Source organism: Plectropomus leopardus, chromosome 3 (genome assembly GCF_008729295.1).
Source record: "Plectropomus leopardus isolate mb chromosome 3, YSFRI_Pleo_2.0, whole genome shotgun sequence".
Taxonomy (NCBI): Eukaryota; Metazoa; Chordata; class Actinopteri; order Perciformes; family Serranidae; genus Plectropomus; species Plectropomus leopardus.
Window position 1 is genome coordinate 23,192,254 of NC_056465.1, and position 18,716 is coordinate 23,210,969.

Sequence of the window (18,716 nt, forward strand, 5' to 3'; positions counted from 1 at the left end):
AAAGATAATATCCTGGAGTAAAGATGATTTGTTGATAGTCAGTCCTAGTGACTGCCATTAGCCACTAGGAGGAGCCATGGCCACACCTCCTCTGGGTGAATCTGTCTGGAAATTAGGGCAAAACTGATGAGCATGACTGATTGTCTGAGAGCTGGAGATAAGTGTTGATTAGACGCATGTGTTTGAAGCATAGTGTTTAGTGCAGATCATTTTAAAACAATTAAACGTGTTTTACATCTGAAAATTGCATGTACAACTGTGCACTTTGTAATGGCTGCGTGTTAAATAATGTATGCCTGCCTGCCCTGAAGTACAACTGGCAGCCAAGAGCCTTTGCCTTTAGTCCCTGCACACTCTAAAATCTGACAGGTTAATCTTACTTAAAATCATCTTGGAAACCATTTGCCTTGAAAAGGGAAAGTAAATATAACTATAAATCTGAATTTATGGTTACTTTATTTGTAAGTATGAAGTGTATTTGAAATTTAGCTGTATTTACTAAATTTTATGAAATTGCTGCAACTTAAAAATGACGAGTGAAATGACCTTGTTCCTTCTAAGTGTGTGCAACTCAAGTCAACCAAGTCGGTCTCACTTGCCTTGATCACCACAAAGAGGATTTTGCCAGTGATGAAGTTTGATCTGCGAGTTCTGTTTTGTTAACGTGTTTGAAAAATTACACATATTATTGACCAGTATGTAGCAAAATAACCCTGGTTTACTGAAGTTGCTGAAACTTTGAAAGATTGTTTTAAATAAATTTGTCATTTTAAGTTACATTTCACAAAATCAAGTAAATATAACTAGATATTAAGTGAATTCAAGAGATTATCACCCAGCCTGATTATCAGGGCCGATATTTGGCATTTTGCAGATTATCTGTATTGGCATTTTCTTTTCATGATCACCAGTGAAATTAATAAATTAAAAAGTGCAGAGGAAGTGTCAGCATGGGAGGAACCTTTATTTATAAAACCTCAAGGAGCTATTTTTGTTTATTCATTTTTTAGTTAGATTTTCACTTGACTATATAAGAAAGTTGCTGCGAATTTGCTGTATACAAGCTGAAAGTTTCAGTTTTGACTAAACTTTTGCAAAAGGCTTTTAAACAAAGTTTTTTGTTGGAGTTTGTTATAATTCAGATTTTAAATATTGACAGAGAGGTTTTCATTTTTATTGTAAATGCATATCGGTTCCAAGCACATGTTATCCGTCTCACTAACTACTAATAATTGGTATTCAACCCCTAAACTTAACAATTAAATGGAAAGTGACTATAAATTAAGATTAATAGTTAGAATCACTTACATTTTTCTAAGCAGTTGGTTTCAGAGATTGTTTAAAAGTAAAATCAACTCATCAGATCGTACAGTGCGGTTGACCAGCTTTGGCCGTCTACATCTCTCGTCTCTGATGGCTCTGGTTGTTGCGGGCCTCATTCCAAATCTATCAAAAAGAGTGATCCCATAGCAAAAATGCCCAGTAATTCATAATGTGCCATAGTATAATAACACCACAATTACCCATTTCAGAGCTTTATGTAATTTATCTTGATTTAAGAAATTGAACAAATAATTACTGAAGATTTTAAAAAGTTTCACAAAGCTGAGTTTTTTTCCCTCTGAAGTTTTTGTGTCACTGTGAGTGCATGCTTCTGTGCCCAAACTCCCAGTTGTAGCCTTGAGCCTTTGCATCTGCTACCAGTCAACCCTCTTTAGTTCCCAAACCACAGTCCTAGTTTCTCTTCCTTGGCCTGGGCTCTGTGCAGCTTATATCATTAAAGAGTGAGGATTAATCAGAACAGTGAGTGATTGGCTGTACAGATGGTGAATCCATCTCTTGCATCTGTCAGCTTAAAAACACCAAATGTTTGAAACTTGTGTAGAGGTCTAGCCAAATTGTTGTAGTGGCTCCTGGTTAAATCGCAGTTTTCACTTTTAAGCTGCAGTGGTGCAGCAGGGGAAAAATTAGATATGGGGTAGGAAAAGGGGGCAGTCCCTGTGCCAAGTCTGTAGAGCATTGATTTGCTTCCAGGATCAGTCCTCTGTGGCTGGCATTATCACTGCCGCTTATCTTCTGGGTTGCAGGCTGGAGACTTGGCGAGAAATGCACACTTGCGCACACATACAGTAAACACCCACGCATGCATATACACATTCTCACACACTGTTTTTCTGTCCGTCCTTGTGAGTGAAGTTGTGACGCGGTGCAGCTCTTTCTGAGGATAATCCAGTTCGTCCTACTCCTTCGGTGTAATCGCCCACCAGCTGACCAGTCAGTCAGAAATCCTTAATATGGGCACCCTGCGGCACCGCTGTCCTCAAATATCCTGTCTGTCTGATGCATGTGATTATTCTGAGAGGAGACGACAAAAAGTTGTTTTTTTTCATGGCTTTTAGTGATTTTCTTGATGAAGGATTGCAGGGGACTTTTAAGTCTCAGATTATAAAGTACCCGTACTGAGTCCTATAGCCCGGAAATTTGTGAGTATTTTAGCACCTCTGGTTCACTCGTCGTCTTGAAGTCAATGTTTGTTTTTTCATGAATTTTTGGGTAGATGTCTGAAATACGGTCTGTGTTTAACACTAGCTTAAGAGACTTTCACGTTTTGTTCTACAACATAAAATATGTCAGTGAATACCCCACTCACAAACTTTGAAGCTTTTATGTCTCTTTTAAAAGGTGGTTGCTAATAAGTGAGACTACAGAATGTGATTATACTGAGCCGCAGTGAACATGGCTTCACAGCGTTGGTAAATGTATGCAGCCTTATTTAATGCGGTGTTCATCATACAGTTGTGTTGTTTGTTTTATAAGTTTAGCTTTTAACTTTCAGTGTAAATCCGAAAAAATGGTGTTCATTTGTGAAGATTATCTTGCTGAACAAAACGTCTAAGTATCATAAACATTTGTTTGCCACAGAGGTTATTTTCTGCAAAAATCCCAAATCCAATGGAAAAATCCCTCAGGCTCTTTGATGAGGAAACCAGGGCGAAGCTTACTTCCGTGGAGGCCAACAGAAAAATGTCACCCCTGGGGCACTCTATTCATTACAAAGAACTGATTACTCTGCCGAACCAGCTGCCCCACTGTCAAGTTATGTGTCATCACTGCATTAGGTAAATAATGTGGTAATTTCACATCGATTTAGATGAGAAGAGCAGCCGTACAAGTGTGGCATGGCATGTACATTGAATGGATGCTCCAATGGGCTGGTTTGGCAGCCAGAGGCATCTTTGCTATCTGACAAATTTAAATCTTCCCTTTAGGCTCCGGTCAGTTCTTTAAACTGAGTCATTTTAAAGCAGCTTAAAGCTACACCCAAGCACATCTTAACCACACACACAGATTAGCTGTTCAGACATCAAGATTAGTCCTCGGGTGCTTCTGTAAACCCTCACTGCATAGAAGGAGGCGGCAGCAAGAAGAGTGTACTTTTTAAGGCTTTGGAGAGACGTGCTGCGGTGAATACACCTCTTTACCTGTGGGGAGTTGAGAAAATAAACACACACACACCTCAGCCAGACATTTTACATCATCCACATCCATTGCATAATGTGTTGGGCAAGAGCGGGCAGATCTGCAGTGAGGACAGTGCTCCGTCATCCATTGTAGTCATGTTAGATAATATTTCCATTCAGTGGACCTTTTGTGTGAATTTACGGCTTCTGCTGGACAGAAAAACACACTTTCTTTATGACTTGGGAATTGAGCGAGACTAAAGTAGAAATACTTGTTAACAATCTAAAAGCATGTTTTTGCTTTTTTTAAATTTTGCATTTCAAGGAGTGAAAAATATTTTTAAGCTCAGACAGCATTCATTCTGCACCAAACAGGTCAGAGAGCCTGGTGGCTTCATGTTAACGTTTTTATATATTAAGTCAGGATGTCCCAGTCAAGTTTTTTTGCCCCCAATCCCGATCCAAGTTATATGATACTGAGTATCTGCTGAAACTGTGTCCAAATCCTGATATTTGTATTTACCTGGATAATACAGCTGCACAGTACACACTTCAATAACTCTAAAGTTATTAAAATCAATCCAGTGTACATCCCTGTGTACATCCAACAATAAACAAACTAAAAACATTTTTATATGGCTCTTACCACAGTTCCACTTAGTAGCATTTTTAAAATTAAAATAACAAAGTAAACAAACGAAAATGTGTCTTCAGAAAGAAATAGCCCTCCAATCCACTTAGTGTAGCATTGTGATGAAAGTTCGGAACACTATAAATGAGTAATATAACAACTGAAACACTTCAGAGTACTATTATAGCTGAACTATAACATTTCCAATCACGTCAAATAAAAATTGATAACAAGTCTGGTTAATACAGCATTATAGTAAAACTAATTCACTAAAAATGAACAACAGCATTTCAATTCCACTTAAAGTGGAGCAGCAGCTTATGTTGAACATGGAAAAAACCAGCTTCTACTTATTAGAGTAGCAGAATTACAATCAAACCTGAATATCTGCTGCAAATCGTGCTCTCTGTTTAAGGTGTGATGGCAGACGTGAACAAAGGATCAGCATCAACATGCACAAATACTTGATCCTTATCAATTAAAAAAATGCATCGATCTGGCCTAATACTGATCCTTCTGTTCCACTGGGGACAACCCTACGATTAAGTATATAGTTGCCTTTAGCAGGTCGAGCTGTATTTGCCATATTTGTGCTATATGTGAAGCAGACCGGTCTAGTTTTGATTAGTTTGTCTCAAGTCGTCATATGCCACCCATCCTCTCCGCTGTCACATAAAAGAGCACTCAGCTTTGTTGCCAGCACACCTAAAGGGAAGCACTTAGAGCCCATTATTAACCCATAACAAGCCCTGAGAGGGACGGGGCAGGGCAGGGTGAGCTGTGGGTTAGGACTCCATTCTTCTCCATTCCAGGATGATCCTCCGGCCCTTAGGCTCAGACTGGTGTTTGTCCGCTCCCTAATTGATGTATTTCTATGTAGACAGCCGACATGCTGGCTGCACAGACAGAGCTGAATAGAGAACATTCACTGGCGGTCGGCGGCTTTCCCGTATGTGCGTGTGTAATTACTTACTCAGAGAGGTTTGCCTCACCAGGATGTGTTAAAGGCGGGGGTCTGATTGAGGGAGACGTGATGTGAATCTGCCGGTGTGGACATGTGTGGACTGTGGGCTTAAGACATGTGCATACGTGTACTGAGTAGTTCCGCTGCTGAAGAACTGATGGGGTGTTTCAGACTGATAGCAGCAAGAAGAAGTGTTTTGTTTGCACATGATGAATTTCTAATCCTCATAAACAAGGGAATATCTTATTGAGCCAGTCTACACACACAGAGACACACACACACACACACACACACACACACACACACTTGTGATGTGGCATTAATGAGGCTATTGTCCTTTGTCCAGTCCTCATGAACAACAACTGACTCTCCTCTCCAGCTATGGACTGCTTCGCACACTGCCAGAAAGCTCAACATTTTCAACATAAATAGTGTTTCCTGTGGATTGGTGGTGATTTTGAACAATTTTATTACATAAATACAGCATAAAAACATTAGACAATATTGCTGTGTTTGATTGACAGGCATCTCTGCCCCTGTTTAGCCTTTGTGGCTGCCCTCTGTACTTGGCGGTTCTTGGTCTTGCATTGATACTTTATTTTTCCTTGTTGAATACTATGTAATGCTACAACTAGTGACTATTTTCATCACAGATTATTCTGAAAGTCTGATCTACTGTAGTCATTTTCTTCTAATGGAATAATGGATTAATAGATATCGCCTTATCACTATATCTGTTTCTCTACATAAAAACTGATTAATATTTTTTTTAATGTGGGACTTTTTTTTGGCTCAAATACATTCTGCTGCTGTCCCTGTTCACAGCAGGTCATTGCTTAGCCTCCATGACGGTACTCCTGACTGCTTCTCCAAACTAGGAGCAAATATGGATAAGTGCCTCATAAAAACCCACTTCAAAAGATCCAAACTATCCTTTTCAATAAAATCAACTTGATCTGAGCCTTTCTCTAACATTTCTTTAAAATCTCCATCATATGTAATATTGCAAACGGTATGTCCATATTTTTGTATTTATGAGACAGTTTGAAAAAAAAAAACAGCTGTTAAACATGATTTATCAGTGAGGGACAATGATATCATCAGGGGATATCAGAAAACAAGTAAATGCTGGTACTAGATGACAACATACAGTACATTAACGTAAACCAATATCTCTGGCTCCAGCCCTCCTTTTTTGTAGATATCTATGACTCCTCTGTATTCTTTCCTTTCTGTCTGAGTCTGCCACAGGATCTGATCTGGCCTATCCTATAGGCTTATGTAATGTCTTGTGTACGTGGGTCTCATCTGCAGCATTGTCTCAGGTTTTTGTCAGGGTTTCCTGCAGGCAGCCAGCACTCTATCTCCGCACCACCATCACTATGTGCTCTGCAGAGTTATTTCTGGATGTCATGCTGCTATGTTTTGTTCTCCAGCTGCTAAAAATACATCCTTACCTCGCTGCTCATGGGCTCCAGATACGATCTGTATTGTTTTTGATTCGGGTGTGTGAGTGACGTTATTTTGTTGTTTAACACTTCGGCACAAAATGGTGGGTGAAACAAAAGCTTTAGAGACACATCGAGGAACAAACAGCTGCAAGGGAAGCAGGAGGACATCCAAGGAGATAGTCTCACCACTGATGTGTGTCTACATGTTATGTATGTGTGTGTATGTGTGCCTTAGGACCAGGGTCACCTCTGTCCCAGCTGTCTTAGGGGGCGCAGGCTTGGCGTGCCCCTCAGACTTGCAAATACCCTCTCTGCTCCGCTCAACACAAAGCAGTCGTTTCTTCAGAACGCACATGTGCTACACTTCACAGCACACACACACACACACACTGAGGCACCCGGACGGGCACACGACATACCCCACGCAGACCAACTGCTCCCTCAATCAAACAGTCCAGCACATGAGGTTTGAGCTCGGCCAAGTGGAACAGCATCTTGCTTTTTGTTTGGCAGAAGAGGGATTTAGAAGCAATTTAAGAAATATGATCGACTTAATGAAACTGGATCGTGCTATGAAAACAATTTTAAGTAATTAGGTTATTTGATTTGCGCCTCAGAGTATGTGACTACTTAGTGATTGAGTGTCTTTTTGTGTCTGTGTCTGGAATGGCTGGATTCCTCAAATCGAGACCTTTGACAAATGTGTTTGGCATAATATCACTATTTCATTAAAAACATTCCTGGGAAGAGTGATGTGATATGTCACTATGTAAGAAGAGCAGCTCTGACAGTTGGCTCAGCCTGGCTACAGCAGTTGCAGTCATGCACATTTACACACACACACACACACACACACACACACACACACACAGAAGAAAAGTGTGGGTCAATAGGATCCCCTCCCCTCGAGGGGAACAAGACCAACCATCTGCTGTTTGCCGCAGCGCTGGTCCAGGCCTCACACACTCTCACACCACACACAAAAACACACACACACATGTCACATTCAACTTTCCTCCATACCATACACCCTAGCCCCAGCCTCTGTATATGCATGCCCCCCCCCCTTTACCACACGTTTTCTCGCTCCCTCTCTCTGCCACGTTTTGCCATCCCTTACAGTGCGTTAAACCGCAGAGCACATCAGTCATGGATGTCTGTGCTCTCCAGATGGACCTTGGAAATCTTGACTCCCCTCGGCCACATCAAAGCTAGGAGGGAGTTCCCAGCAGGAGGCTGCTAGTCACTACTGTAACTTCAGAAGTTTAGGTGGTTTGATTCAAGGACAGCGTGGGTAAATACTTTGTCTGGGGGGTCTCCGTCTCTCTCTGATTGCTCCGCGTACAGCATTTGTGCCTCCGCGCTGAAGGAGATGGTTTAGAGCAGTAGCTCATGCTCCAGGAGAATGTACACTTGTGCTTTTCAGTCTACATAGACACAGTCAAGCTTTCAAACAACTGTTCAGAGTCAGCGCAGCGGATCGAGAAAACCACATTGTTTCTTTGGATACTGGGACTGGTAGCTGACCAGGCCAGAGGAGAGGATGTACTGGGAACTGTGGCTGAGCCAGGTCACGGCCAGTGCCGCGCTGCAGTGCATGCTGGTCCAGAACAAAGGTGGGCAGGCTTTGTGTGTAGATTTAGAGAAGACAGACCATATAATATTGAGCTAAACTGTTTGGCAAAGGAGCGAGATATCGAGTTTTGATTTGAACATAACTCAGAAAGTCTCTCTGCTCTGGCATGTGCCTGCCACATGGTGTGGACTAACAATGGATAATGCTTAATTGCCTGATGAATTTCTGCCAACTTTGCAAGATTAGAGCAATGGCACAAAGATTTCACTCAATACTTTGAGTTTGAATGGGCCAACCTAAAGTGAATGCAGGGAAAAATGATGTATTTAACATGATTTAATCACATAAAGTGCCTCAGAAGCTACGCGTTAAAAGCTTGCATCGTTTTTCACAGACTTGCTCACTACAGTCTGATGAAACAAAGTTGTCTGCCATCTAAATTTAACAAGTTTACGTTCTCAATTCACAAACAAAAACTAAATCTAAAATAGATGTTAACCTCTGAGCTGCACGTGATTGTTCAGACACTGTCTGAGCATCTTATAGTCCAGTTTTCACAGTCTGTTTGTGTCATTCATAACTGTGGTCTTACACCAGTTTCCCTTTTTGCTTTGTTTGCATTATACTAGTTTGTTTTTGTAACTTTGGTTGGCTAATGTTTCACTTGAACTAGGGCATGGGCTTTATCTACATTGTAATACACTAAATATATTGTTATTTTGTCTCAAGTTTAATTTCTCCTGTACTAAAAGGCTGCTTTGCAGTATCGAAATGAAAAAAAGAAAGAAACTGTATGAATCAACTAGCTTTCCAGTCAAACCTTCGCCTGAGTGTGGAGGTGGTAACTTGTCGTAACAAGCAGATGTTGAAAACCGGAAGATGACCTTTAGTTCTTCTCATAAATGCCTTATGTTGTCTTTTTCTGTTCTCCAAACCATAGACATGTGATTATTTTCCTAATCTAAGACTTTTCAACATTACTTACTCAGTGGAGTTTTTGACCAAAATAAAAACCAGGGAACAGGATTCAAGATTACACCATTATAAAGAAATAATGACTAGTCTTTGCTGATGTGGTTCAATACCAAACCACATTTTATTTTTGGGCTGAATGTACATGAATCCTTTTGCTGCTATTCAGAAATAATGCAGCTCTGATTTTTGATCCCGGCATTATCGGGGGTCTGTATTGCCTTTCGCTGTTTCATACATTCATCACTCTTCATGTGCAATGCAATCAGATACAACTACACAACAAACTACAGCCCCCAAAACAAGCACAGAGGGAACTGAAAACCTCTCTCTTTACAAAAAGGTAACCATTTTGTAAGTGTAGGACTTATGGCAAGGCTGTTTTGGATTACACTAAATTTTGTGTACATTAAAAAGAGCAGCAGTGAGTAGTAGTGGCATCTAGAGGTGAGGATTGCAGATTGCAGCCAGCTGAAACTTCTCCCATGTGTGAGTTCCTGGTTAGGATTTCTTCAGTATTCATTGTTCAGGAGGTTCTTTTTAGGACCCAGATTATCTGCAGAGGTCTACAAACAGACCAGGTAATTTCAATTGAACCTAGTAAAAACACTAAATAAAGCAGTTTCACGTTACAAATCAGTGTTTCTCAGATACTGTTTGGCTTATGGCAGACAGCTGCAAGCCCAGCACCTGCTAATGTGTGCTCACCCTTTTTCTCTGGCGACTTAAGATCCAGACGTCCAGGGCATTTTTTGTTTATTTCACAGCTGGATTATTTGCAGAGGTCTGTTTCTTTTCTGAAACAAATGAACAAGGTGATTTAAACCGGTAAAAAAATACTGAATAAAGCAGTTTCATTTAAAAAAATCTCAAATTCTGCTCTTTGCAGAGGGACTGCTTTGGTTTGACTATTCTGGGCTACTAAAGAAACATGGTGAAGTCTATGGATGAAAACCCGCTCCCTATGTAGATATAAACCTCTAATTCTTCGGTAACAAAAACACAACGATTCCTGTTTTCAGTAGATTATACCCCAAAGAAAACATAATTATTACATTATATCACTTTTCTGCCAATATATCCTCCTAAATCCTACACACTGGACCTTTAAAAAATAAATGAAGGTTTAATCGCTAGGTTAATGTTTAAATCACTGCTTTCACCTTCTTTTGATACAAAAAAACAACTAATAACAGCTTTTCCATTTTAAAGTTGCTTGTATTGTGTACTTGTTCTCCACTCTTTGTCTCTCCATTTCGCCACCCTCCTCTCCCACTCGCTCAGCAGCTGTCTGGACTTGTAGTGACTTTGGCAGCAGCTGCTGAGTGTAGTGTGTGTAGCTACGCATGTACTAAATCATCATTGTGTGTCTGTGGGTGTGTGTTATGTAGCTACGGTGATCTCTGCGTCTTGTGTAGCTAGAGGGAGAATCTTTCCTTTGCACGTGTGTCGTAGCTCCTCCCTGTAGCTCCCCCGTATATACACACATACAAAAACACTCCCACCTCAGATCTTACCTGGCTCGGGCTAGACACGGCAGGCCTCTGTGTGTGTAGCCGGTGATAACAGTGTTCTTCAGAGAGTGGATTCGGTAAAGTAATGCCTTTGAGTTGCCTGCAGGCAAGCAGCAGTTTTGAGGAAGAGTGGTCGGCTCTGTACGGCCATCATCGCCAAACAGGGTTCAGGCAGGGGAAACAGCCTGGACAGACAGGTAGACTATCTGCTGAATGGACTTTTAGGATTATGGAGAATTCATCTGTGTCATTTGGTTAGAGGACATCAGTCTGATGTCAGTATTGGAAAAGAATGTGTTTTTTTTGTGGTCAGTTTGTGCTCAGAGTGACTATAATGATTCTAATGATTTCTATTGTAGACTGCACATTTTTTTATGTCTGCAATTGTGAATTTTTGTCACCGCGAATGATATTGTCTTCTCAGTGACATTTTGTTTCACTCATCTCAATAGTTTGCCTTCACTCTCCATAACCCCTGCTCCTCCTCTTCCTCCAGAAGCTCTCCACCGGCCGTTCGGCCTGGACTCTGCAGCACTGACGGAGGCGGTACGCTGGAGCTCCAAGGAGAACCTACTGGGGGCGGCCGAGAGCGACCCAAACCTCTTCGTTGCACTTTATGACTTTGTCGCCAGCGGAGACAACACGCTCAGCATCACTAAAGGTGACTATTTCTCTCCAGTTCACTGTTTTGTATTTACTGATTATCTTGATGTTGTTTACCAGTTAAGTTTGTCAGGAGTTTCTGATTTCACAACAAAAACAGGTTTGGTCGTGTTGTGTGCTGAAACAAGGCTTGAATTACTTGTCTTCCATGCATCATCACCTGCAACGTGATCCTGTAGAGATTTCTCCATGTCATCGATCATTCCCAAACACGCCTTCCGAACAAACACTGTTGACTTTCATTGCAACAGAACAGAGGGATTACCTCACATAACAATGAGTCAGCAGTGAAAACCTCAAGGCAGTGCCTGTGATTGGCAGGTCAGCAGCTCATAGAAAGGATGTTTGATGAGTAAAAGTGTAGTTATCGCAGAGGAATGTTGTGTGTCAATAGCTGAGCCAACTGTCCCTATAATTTTACCGTCATGACATCAGCTGGTATGTGACCCCCGGCCTACGGCTTTCTTTGTCATCCCACATTCCTCTTTCACACTAAACTTTAATTCTAACGTCTAACGTTTTTATATTTTAACATCCACAATCCCACAGGGTGAAAAGTAATATGAGAGTTTGTTATCTGAAACTTGTGCAGACAGCATGACTAAAATACCAGTGATGCTTATGTTATGTCTTAATCTTTTCAGTATTTCTTACTCCTCTCTCCATTACACACTCGTTGTCTCCAGTCCAAACCTCCTCTCTGTCAACCAGCAGCAGTTAACCAGTCAACCAGCTCTCCCTCGAGTAATGAGCTTTAATACCCTCATAATATTATCCAGAGACAGCCATGCTTGTGTCCCAAACCGATTCAAAGCATTAAACGTGGCAGAGTGTGTTAATTATCCATCGTTTTAAGACTTCCACAGCAGCTGACTGGGATGGAAATGATGTTTAGACCCTGACTCATGGAGTGAATCTGAGATTTCTGCCCACATGCGAGCACATGTACACTCCCAGGCTCCACTGCACTTTTCCTATCGGTGCCGCTCTTTGCTCTGTCACATGGAAACACCCCAGCATGCCTCTAATGCTGCGCTAATATGGAATACGTTCAACTGTAATAATAACAGGTGGATGAGCACAGCGGGGCAGAGGCTGATCAGAGAGAGAGACTTAGCAGGCCCATGTCTGGGGCTAATCTTTGTCTCTTTTCTGTGCCAGGTCAAACCAGGCTAGGCCAGACCAGGGCCCCGGCTTCAGGCACACATGGCTCCCAGTGTGAGGCAGTCAGTGTTTCCACTCCCACAAAACTTACAGACACAGAGGAGACTGGTGGATTGGTGGGCTGGATGTGGATAACCATCTCTGTTTAATGTAGTTCTGTGGATTTCTAGTGTGGAGTGTTCAGCTTTAAGAGTTAGACCTGCAGCTCTGGTTAGTGGTTTCATATGACTTGGCCATGGATGTCTCACTGACTAGACTTTCTGTAGTTACATGTCTGATTTCTTAGTTTACGGCATTATATAATCGAGTCATGACTACCTCAAGCCGCATTCAGATCAACTCCAGCCCTGCATGAAGTGGTGGTTAACCTACTTGAAAAGTTTATTTCTATTGTGTACCTCGTGATGAAAGATCAAGTAGTTGCAGCAGTGATAACTTTCTGGAGTTGTGTGAGAATTATAAACTGTTGTGCACTGTTTTGGCATCTGAACAGCTTTTTAATTGCACAAACTTGTTACTTTAGTTGGACTTCCTGGATCAGATTCCAGTGTCTCACCATTATGCTCGGGCGGTATCACGGTATGATAGTTATTTAGAAATCCAGAAGGTATGATTCTCAATATTGTCAAAAATACAGATGCTCATCTTTCTATGAAACTAATATCAGAGTTTCCCATGCATTCATTCATTTGTGTCTTCCCAACACAATATCAACATCTGGCACCACATATTGATTTTGATATTTATTATAAAACACTATATACAACACTATATAACAGGCGCAGTGAAAGTGAACCTTAACCATTCAATGCCTCCTTCTAAAAAATTTGCTTTCACTCGCCTCTGCAGCAGCTGGTCCTCTCGTCAATTGATCTGATTAGCTCCGATCGGATCGACTATCTGAATAAATTATCAATCCCGCAACTCAAACTCCACAATGTGCCACTGAGGAAAGAAACACTAATGTGGAGTCGAGCCCGCGCCACAGTCATGGACCCGCAAAAAAGATGATAAAAGATGATACAAAGGAAGGACACACAAAAACAGAGGGTTTGCTTCTGTTGATGAAGTTTGTTTAGCAATGAGTTGACAATGTAATTAAGCTAGTTTCAGTTTGGTGAAAGAGAGAAACTTAAATTCAGAAGGTGTACGGTTGTATATTTCCCCTTTAATAAGGAGATAGGTGTAAGAGGATAATTTATTTTATTTTTTGACTTCTTGCAAGTGTAATAAACTAAAAAAAGCTATTAGAGCTTGTGGAACTTAGCAAACTTGCTGCCTGGGCAAACCTGTATCACAGATTACTGTCATATACTGTATACTTTGGTGAAATGCCAGGAAAGTATGAAAAAATAGATAAACCCAAGCTAGTCACCGGTATCTGAAGCAACATGCACACCCCATCACAGCACCTTGAGTTGTTTTAACACACACTGCTGTTCTTTCAGCCCTCTTAAAGGTAACATACCACTATTCATCAGAGATGAAAGATTTGAGGTATACTTTGTGTGTAAAACTTCTGAGTGGTGGGAGAGATAAAGACGGATGTGGGCAGGAAGAAAAGGCAGTGTAGAGGATGTGTGGTGGAAGTGCAGAGGTAGGTCGACTGATACCTCTTCTCTCTCTCCCTCCGTGGGCCCCAGTCTGTCCTCTTCCTGCTCCAGTCCTCCATCAGACGAGCAGGACTCATCACGGCTCATTCAGTGTTGTTTTTTACACTGATGATAGGTACCCCCCTCCTTCAGTCTCCAGCACATCAGCCGCTCAGCTCTCTCATGTCTCTCGCACTGACGTCAGAGACAGAGGGAGATAGAGACAACAGACCAAGTCCCTACATGCCTGGTTTTGCCAAGCCCTCCATGACAGATATGCACTTCACCCAACCCTGTCCTTGTTCCAAAGCTTTTCATGTTCTTTCAATGAGAGGCGCGTCGTATCCATGACTCCTCTCTCCTGTGTTTGATCTGTTGTTAAGGCGTGTGTCAGTTATTATCCATGGTATGTACCGTACCGTAGTGTACTGTATTACAAACAGTAGACGTCTCTCAGCACAACCCCAGTTTGGAGAAGTGTCAGGAAAGCCGAGCAAGCAAAAATCTGTAACATTTAAATCTATGCTCTATTGAGATTTGTTTTTCATCACTTTACCATTAATGGCTTTTATTTTCCATCTCAGTTACTCATTGTGTGACTTTGGTGAACCTGGTCTACCCATTTAAAACGCCAAAGTCAAACACTAAGAAAAACAAAAAAACATTTGATGAAGCAGTGGACCAGTAGCTCCTGTGTTCAGCAGTTTTAAATGACTGTTTTTCTCGAAAGAGTCTGGTCTGCTTTAAAGAGAGCAATATTAACGGTTTCAGTCTCCTTTTGGAAATCGCTAAATATAGCGTAAACTTACACTGATATCGATTTTTTAGTTGGCCAAAATCATTTTTGATGTGGCCATTTCTTAGCTCCAGTCTCTGTACTCCTGTCTGCTTCTTGAAATTGGGCGCATACCAACCAACATCTCCTGTATACACTGACAATCGATACATTCTTCACGCAAACACACTTAAAATGATCCAAACGTTCCCTTTAAACTCATGATTAAAGGAATTTTATTTTTACTTTTACATTTTTTACAATGACCTGCAAGTTTTATTCAAATTCTGATTTAACGTCACTCTATAAGGGCACTTCAGCAGTAAGCGTGACTGAGACGAAAGACGTCAACACGTGGCTCTTTTATTTTATCAATCTTTCTTACCACCAGTCCTCGCTGCCGCTGATTATATCACCATGAAATCAAGTCTGATAAGTTGCCCCTCTTGTGTCCAGGTGAGAAGCTACGTGTGCTGGGCTACAACCAGAATGGAGAGTGGAGTGAAGTGCGCTCTAAGAACGGCCAGGGTTGGGTGCCCTCCAACTACATCACGCCAGTCAACAGTCTGGAGAAGCACAGCTGGTACCATGGGCCCGTGTCACGCAGCGCTGCAGAGTACCTGCTCTCGTCCCTCATCAACGGTAGCTTCCTGGTACGGGAAAGCGAGAGCAGCCCCGGACAGCTGTCGATTTCTCTCCGCTATGAGGGGAGAGTCTACCACTACCGGATCAACACAGCCTCTGATGGAAAGGTAGAGTTTAGTAGATTTAAAAAAGAAACTTTTTAATTGTCTGGTAAACTAGATTAAAAGGTCCAGTTGTTTTCTGTAGTTGGTGTTCACTAACTCTCCTGGTATCCGTTCCTCTTTTCCTTTCTTCCTCCCCTTCAGGTGTATGTGACGTCTGAGAGCCGTTTTGCCACCCTGGCCGAGCTTGTCCACCATCACTCCACTGTAGCCGATGGCCTGGTCACCACCCTGCACTACCCCGCACCCAAATGTAACAAGCCCACAGTGTACGGTGTGTCACCCATCCATGATAAGTGGGAGATGGAGCGCACAGATATCACCATGAAGCACAAGCTGGGAGGAGGCCAGTATGGAGAGGTGTACGTGGGAGTGTGGAAGAAGTACAATCTCACAGTGGCTGTCAAAACACTCAAGGTAAGAAGGCTCTCTTTGCATCATAATTCAGTTAGTCTCAACTTCTTTGCAGAAATCTTAATTGTAAAAGTGGTTTTAGATCGCCATCTGGAGGTGGACTGTGGTATTACATGTGATTATCACAAATATTACTGCATGATACCATGTCTGTCCAACCCACTGATAAAAGTGTTTCCTTTTTTCATTTTCTGTTATGACAGGAGGACACCATGGAAGTTGAAGAGTTTCTGAAAGAAGCAGCTGTCATGAAGGAGGTCAAACACCCAAACCTCGTTCAGCTACTGGGTCAGTATTTATCAACAACACTGATTCTACAAACGAGTTACCGCGCTACCACAAAATCAAACCAATTTTCATATTTATCTGAATACATTTGAGTGACCATGAGGGACCGAGGCCGAGAGCTGAGTATACTTGACCCCAAAGTCCATTTCGTTTGAGTACCATGAGCACTGTTTACCGCACCCGATTCCCCTTAAAAGTTTGTCTCAAGTATGGTCGATGCGTACTCCGGTATGGTACAGATCAGGTGGGAAGACCAACTGTACCAAAACACAAAAATGGTCTGCTATTTAATGCAGCTACAAGGAGTTTTTAACAGTCTCAATGTAACACTGAAGCATCAGTATCAGACAGAAGTGCAGCCCTCTGTGGACAGACCTCGATCCAGCTTCGTTCTGCAGTCCGGTGGGAGACAGACAGCTCTGGGTCTGACAGCAGCTTTGCCTCGAGCTTTGCCTCACCTCTCCATTGGTTTCCACTGGTGAGAGTCGCCAGTGCAGCAGTGTCCGTGTGGCGTCCTTTTCTATACTGTAGCACAGCAAAAATGTAATGTAGACGATGGTGCAAGAGTACTCATGTACAGACCAACATTACTAATGTGAAAGCTGAGAGGGGTGCAGTTGTTCTCGGACACAGTGCAAATCAATCGTACGTAATATGAAAATGTCCTTAGTGGATGTTGCTATCTGTATTCTGACTGCTGTCTCTCTCCCGCAGGTGTGTGCACGTTGGAGCCTCCGTTCTACATCGTGACTGAATACATGCCACATGGCAACCTACTGGACTACTTGAGAGATTGTGACAAGGAGGAGGTGAACGCTGTGGTGCTGCTGTACATGGCCACACAGATCTCCTCTGCCATGGAATACCTGGAGAAGAAGAACTTCATACACAGGTAAGTGGATACTACAGGTGTGTGTGTGTGTGTGTGTGTGTGTGTGTGTGTGTGTGTGTGTGTGTGTGTGTGTGTGTGTGTGCATGCCTTGCATATTTTGCCCAACTCATTTGTCAGAGTAATCTAATTACTCTCTTTTTCCCACCCTGACTCTCTTCTCTTTACTTCATTATCCCTCCCTCAGGGATCTTGCAGCGAGGAACTGCCTGGTCGGGGAGAATCATGTTGTGAAAGTTGCAGACTTCGGCCTGAGCAGGTTGATGACTGGTGACACCTACACGGCCCATGCAGGCGCCAAGTTCCCCATCAAATGGACTGCGCCAGAGAGCCTTGCATACAACACCTTCTCCATCAAGTCGGATGTCTGGGGTGAGCGACACAAGTGCATACATTCATAATATAGTAGTAATATGTCGTAGTAGCAAGTGTTTCTCTTTTGTGGCTTAATTTTAATGTACTAATGTTTGATCTCTGAAAATTGTCTTCATTCCAGCATTCGGCGTGCTGCTATGGGAAATTGCCACCTATGGCATGTCTCCATATCCTGGCATCGATCTGTCTCAGGTCTATGACCTCCTGGAGAAAGGTTACCGCATGGAGCAGCCAGAAGGATGTCCGCCCAAAGTCTATGAACTCATGAGAGCATGTGAGTCGTAGTAATCTTACCTACCTCGTATTTATTCACCGAGTGGCTGCCCTCCAGTCTGAAGACAAAAATAGGAGCTTGACAGCTTTGAAAAAGTTGTTTCTATCGATCTCTGTCAAATCTTCGTCATGTCACAGATCACTGCATCCTATATCATACTGTTTTAACACTCACCATCCTGTTGTTATAAAGAAAAAGGTGACTTACAAACTATAGTCTAGAGTTACAGGATCTGTAACTGCATTTCTCTACTTGCTTAATGAAAGTCATATATCATCATCAAATACAGTACGTTTTTGTAGTAACATGCCTTTTGTCTTCTCCCTATCAGGCTGGCAGTGGAGCCCATTAGACCGGCCCTCGTTTGCAGAGATCCACCAAGCCTTCGAAACAATGTTCCATGACTCCAGCATCTCTGAAGGTACAGTAACTTATCGCCCGCTAGCAGTTCAACTCTCACTCTTTTGTGCAGCTAAAAAACTGCTTAAATAAAGCTTTTAAAATTGCTGTAATGGTTGAGCTGAACGGGCAAACTCTCATTCAGAGGGCTGCCTGTTCAAACTAGATTCTCTGAGAGAGAGGTAGAAAAAAATACGTTTTGAATTTTATTAATCCCCGTGAAAAAAGTCATCGGAGCAGCAAAGAGAATAAATAATGGATTGGAATAAGAGAAGAAACAGAAGTGTAAAATTAAAAAAATAATAGTAGAGCTGCAACAATTAGTCAAGTGACTCGTCATTCTACAGTCAATTAGTTTGCAACTTTTTAGATAGTTGAAGAAAGAAAAAACAGACATTTGCTGGTTTCATGCTTCTCGAATGTGAAAATTCAATGCTTTTCTTTGTCATACATGATCCTAAACTGAATAGCTTTGGTTATTCAGACTGTTGACATATAAAACATACTATTTGAAGGCGTCACCTCGGGCTCCGGGAAATTACACGGGACATGTTTCACTGTTTTCTGA

General features: G+C 42.0%; 1 protein-coding gene across 1 annotated transcript in view; it reads left to right on the forward strand.

Moving 5' to 3' along the window:
- abl2 (c-abl oncogene 2, non-receptor tyrosine kinase) overlaps positions 1–18,716 on the forward strand; it is a 29,797-nt gene that overhangs the window by 5,638 nt on the left and 5,443 nt on the right. Inside the window, exons 2-9 of the mRNA XM_042517032.1 lie at positions 11,066–11,230; positions 15,220–15,515; positions 15,654–15,926; positions 16,127–16,211; positions 16,926–17,103; positions 17,288–17,472; positions 17,597–17,749; positions 18,081–18,170. Of these exons, the coding sequence (XP_042372966.1) occupies positions 11,066–11,230; positions 15,220–15,515; positions 15,654–15,926; positions 16,127–16,211; positions 16,926–17,103; positions 17,288–17,472; positions 17,597–17,749; positions 18,081–18,170 (1,425 nt within the window). The remainder of the gene's footprint in view (positions 1–11,065; positions 11,231–15,219; positions 15,516–15,653; positions 15,927–16,126; positions 16,212–16,925; positions 17,104–17,287; positions 17,473–17,596; positions 17,750–18,080; positions 18,171–18,716) is intronic.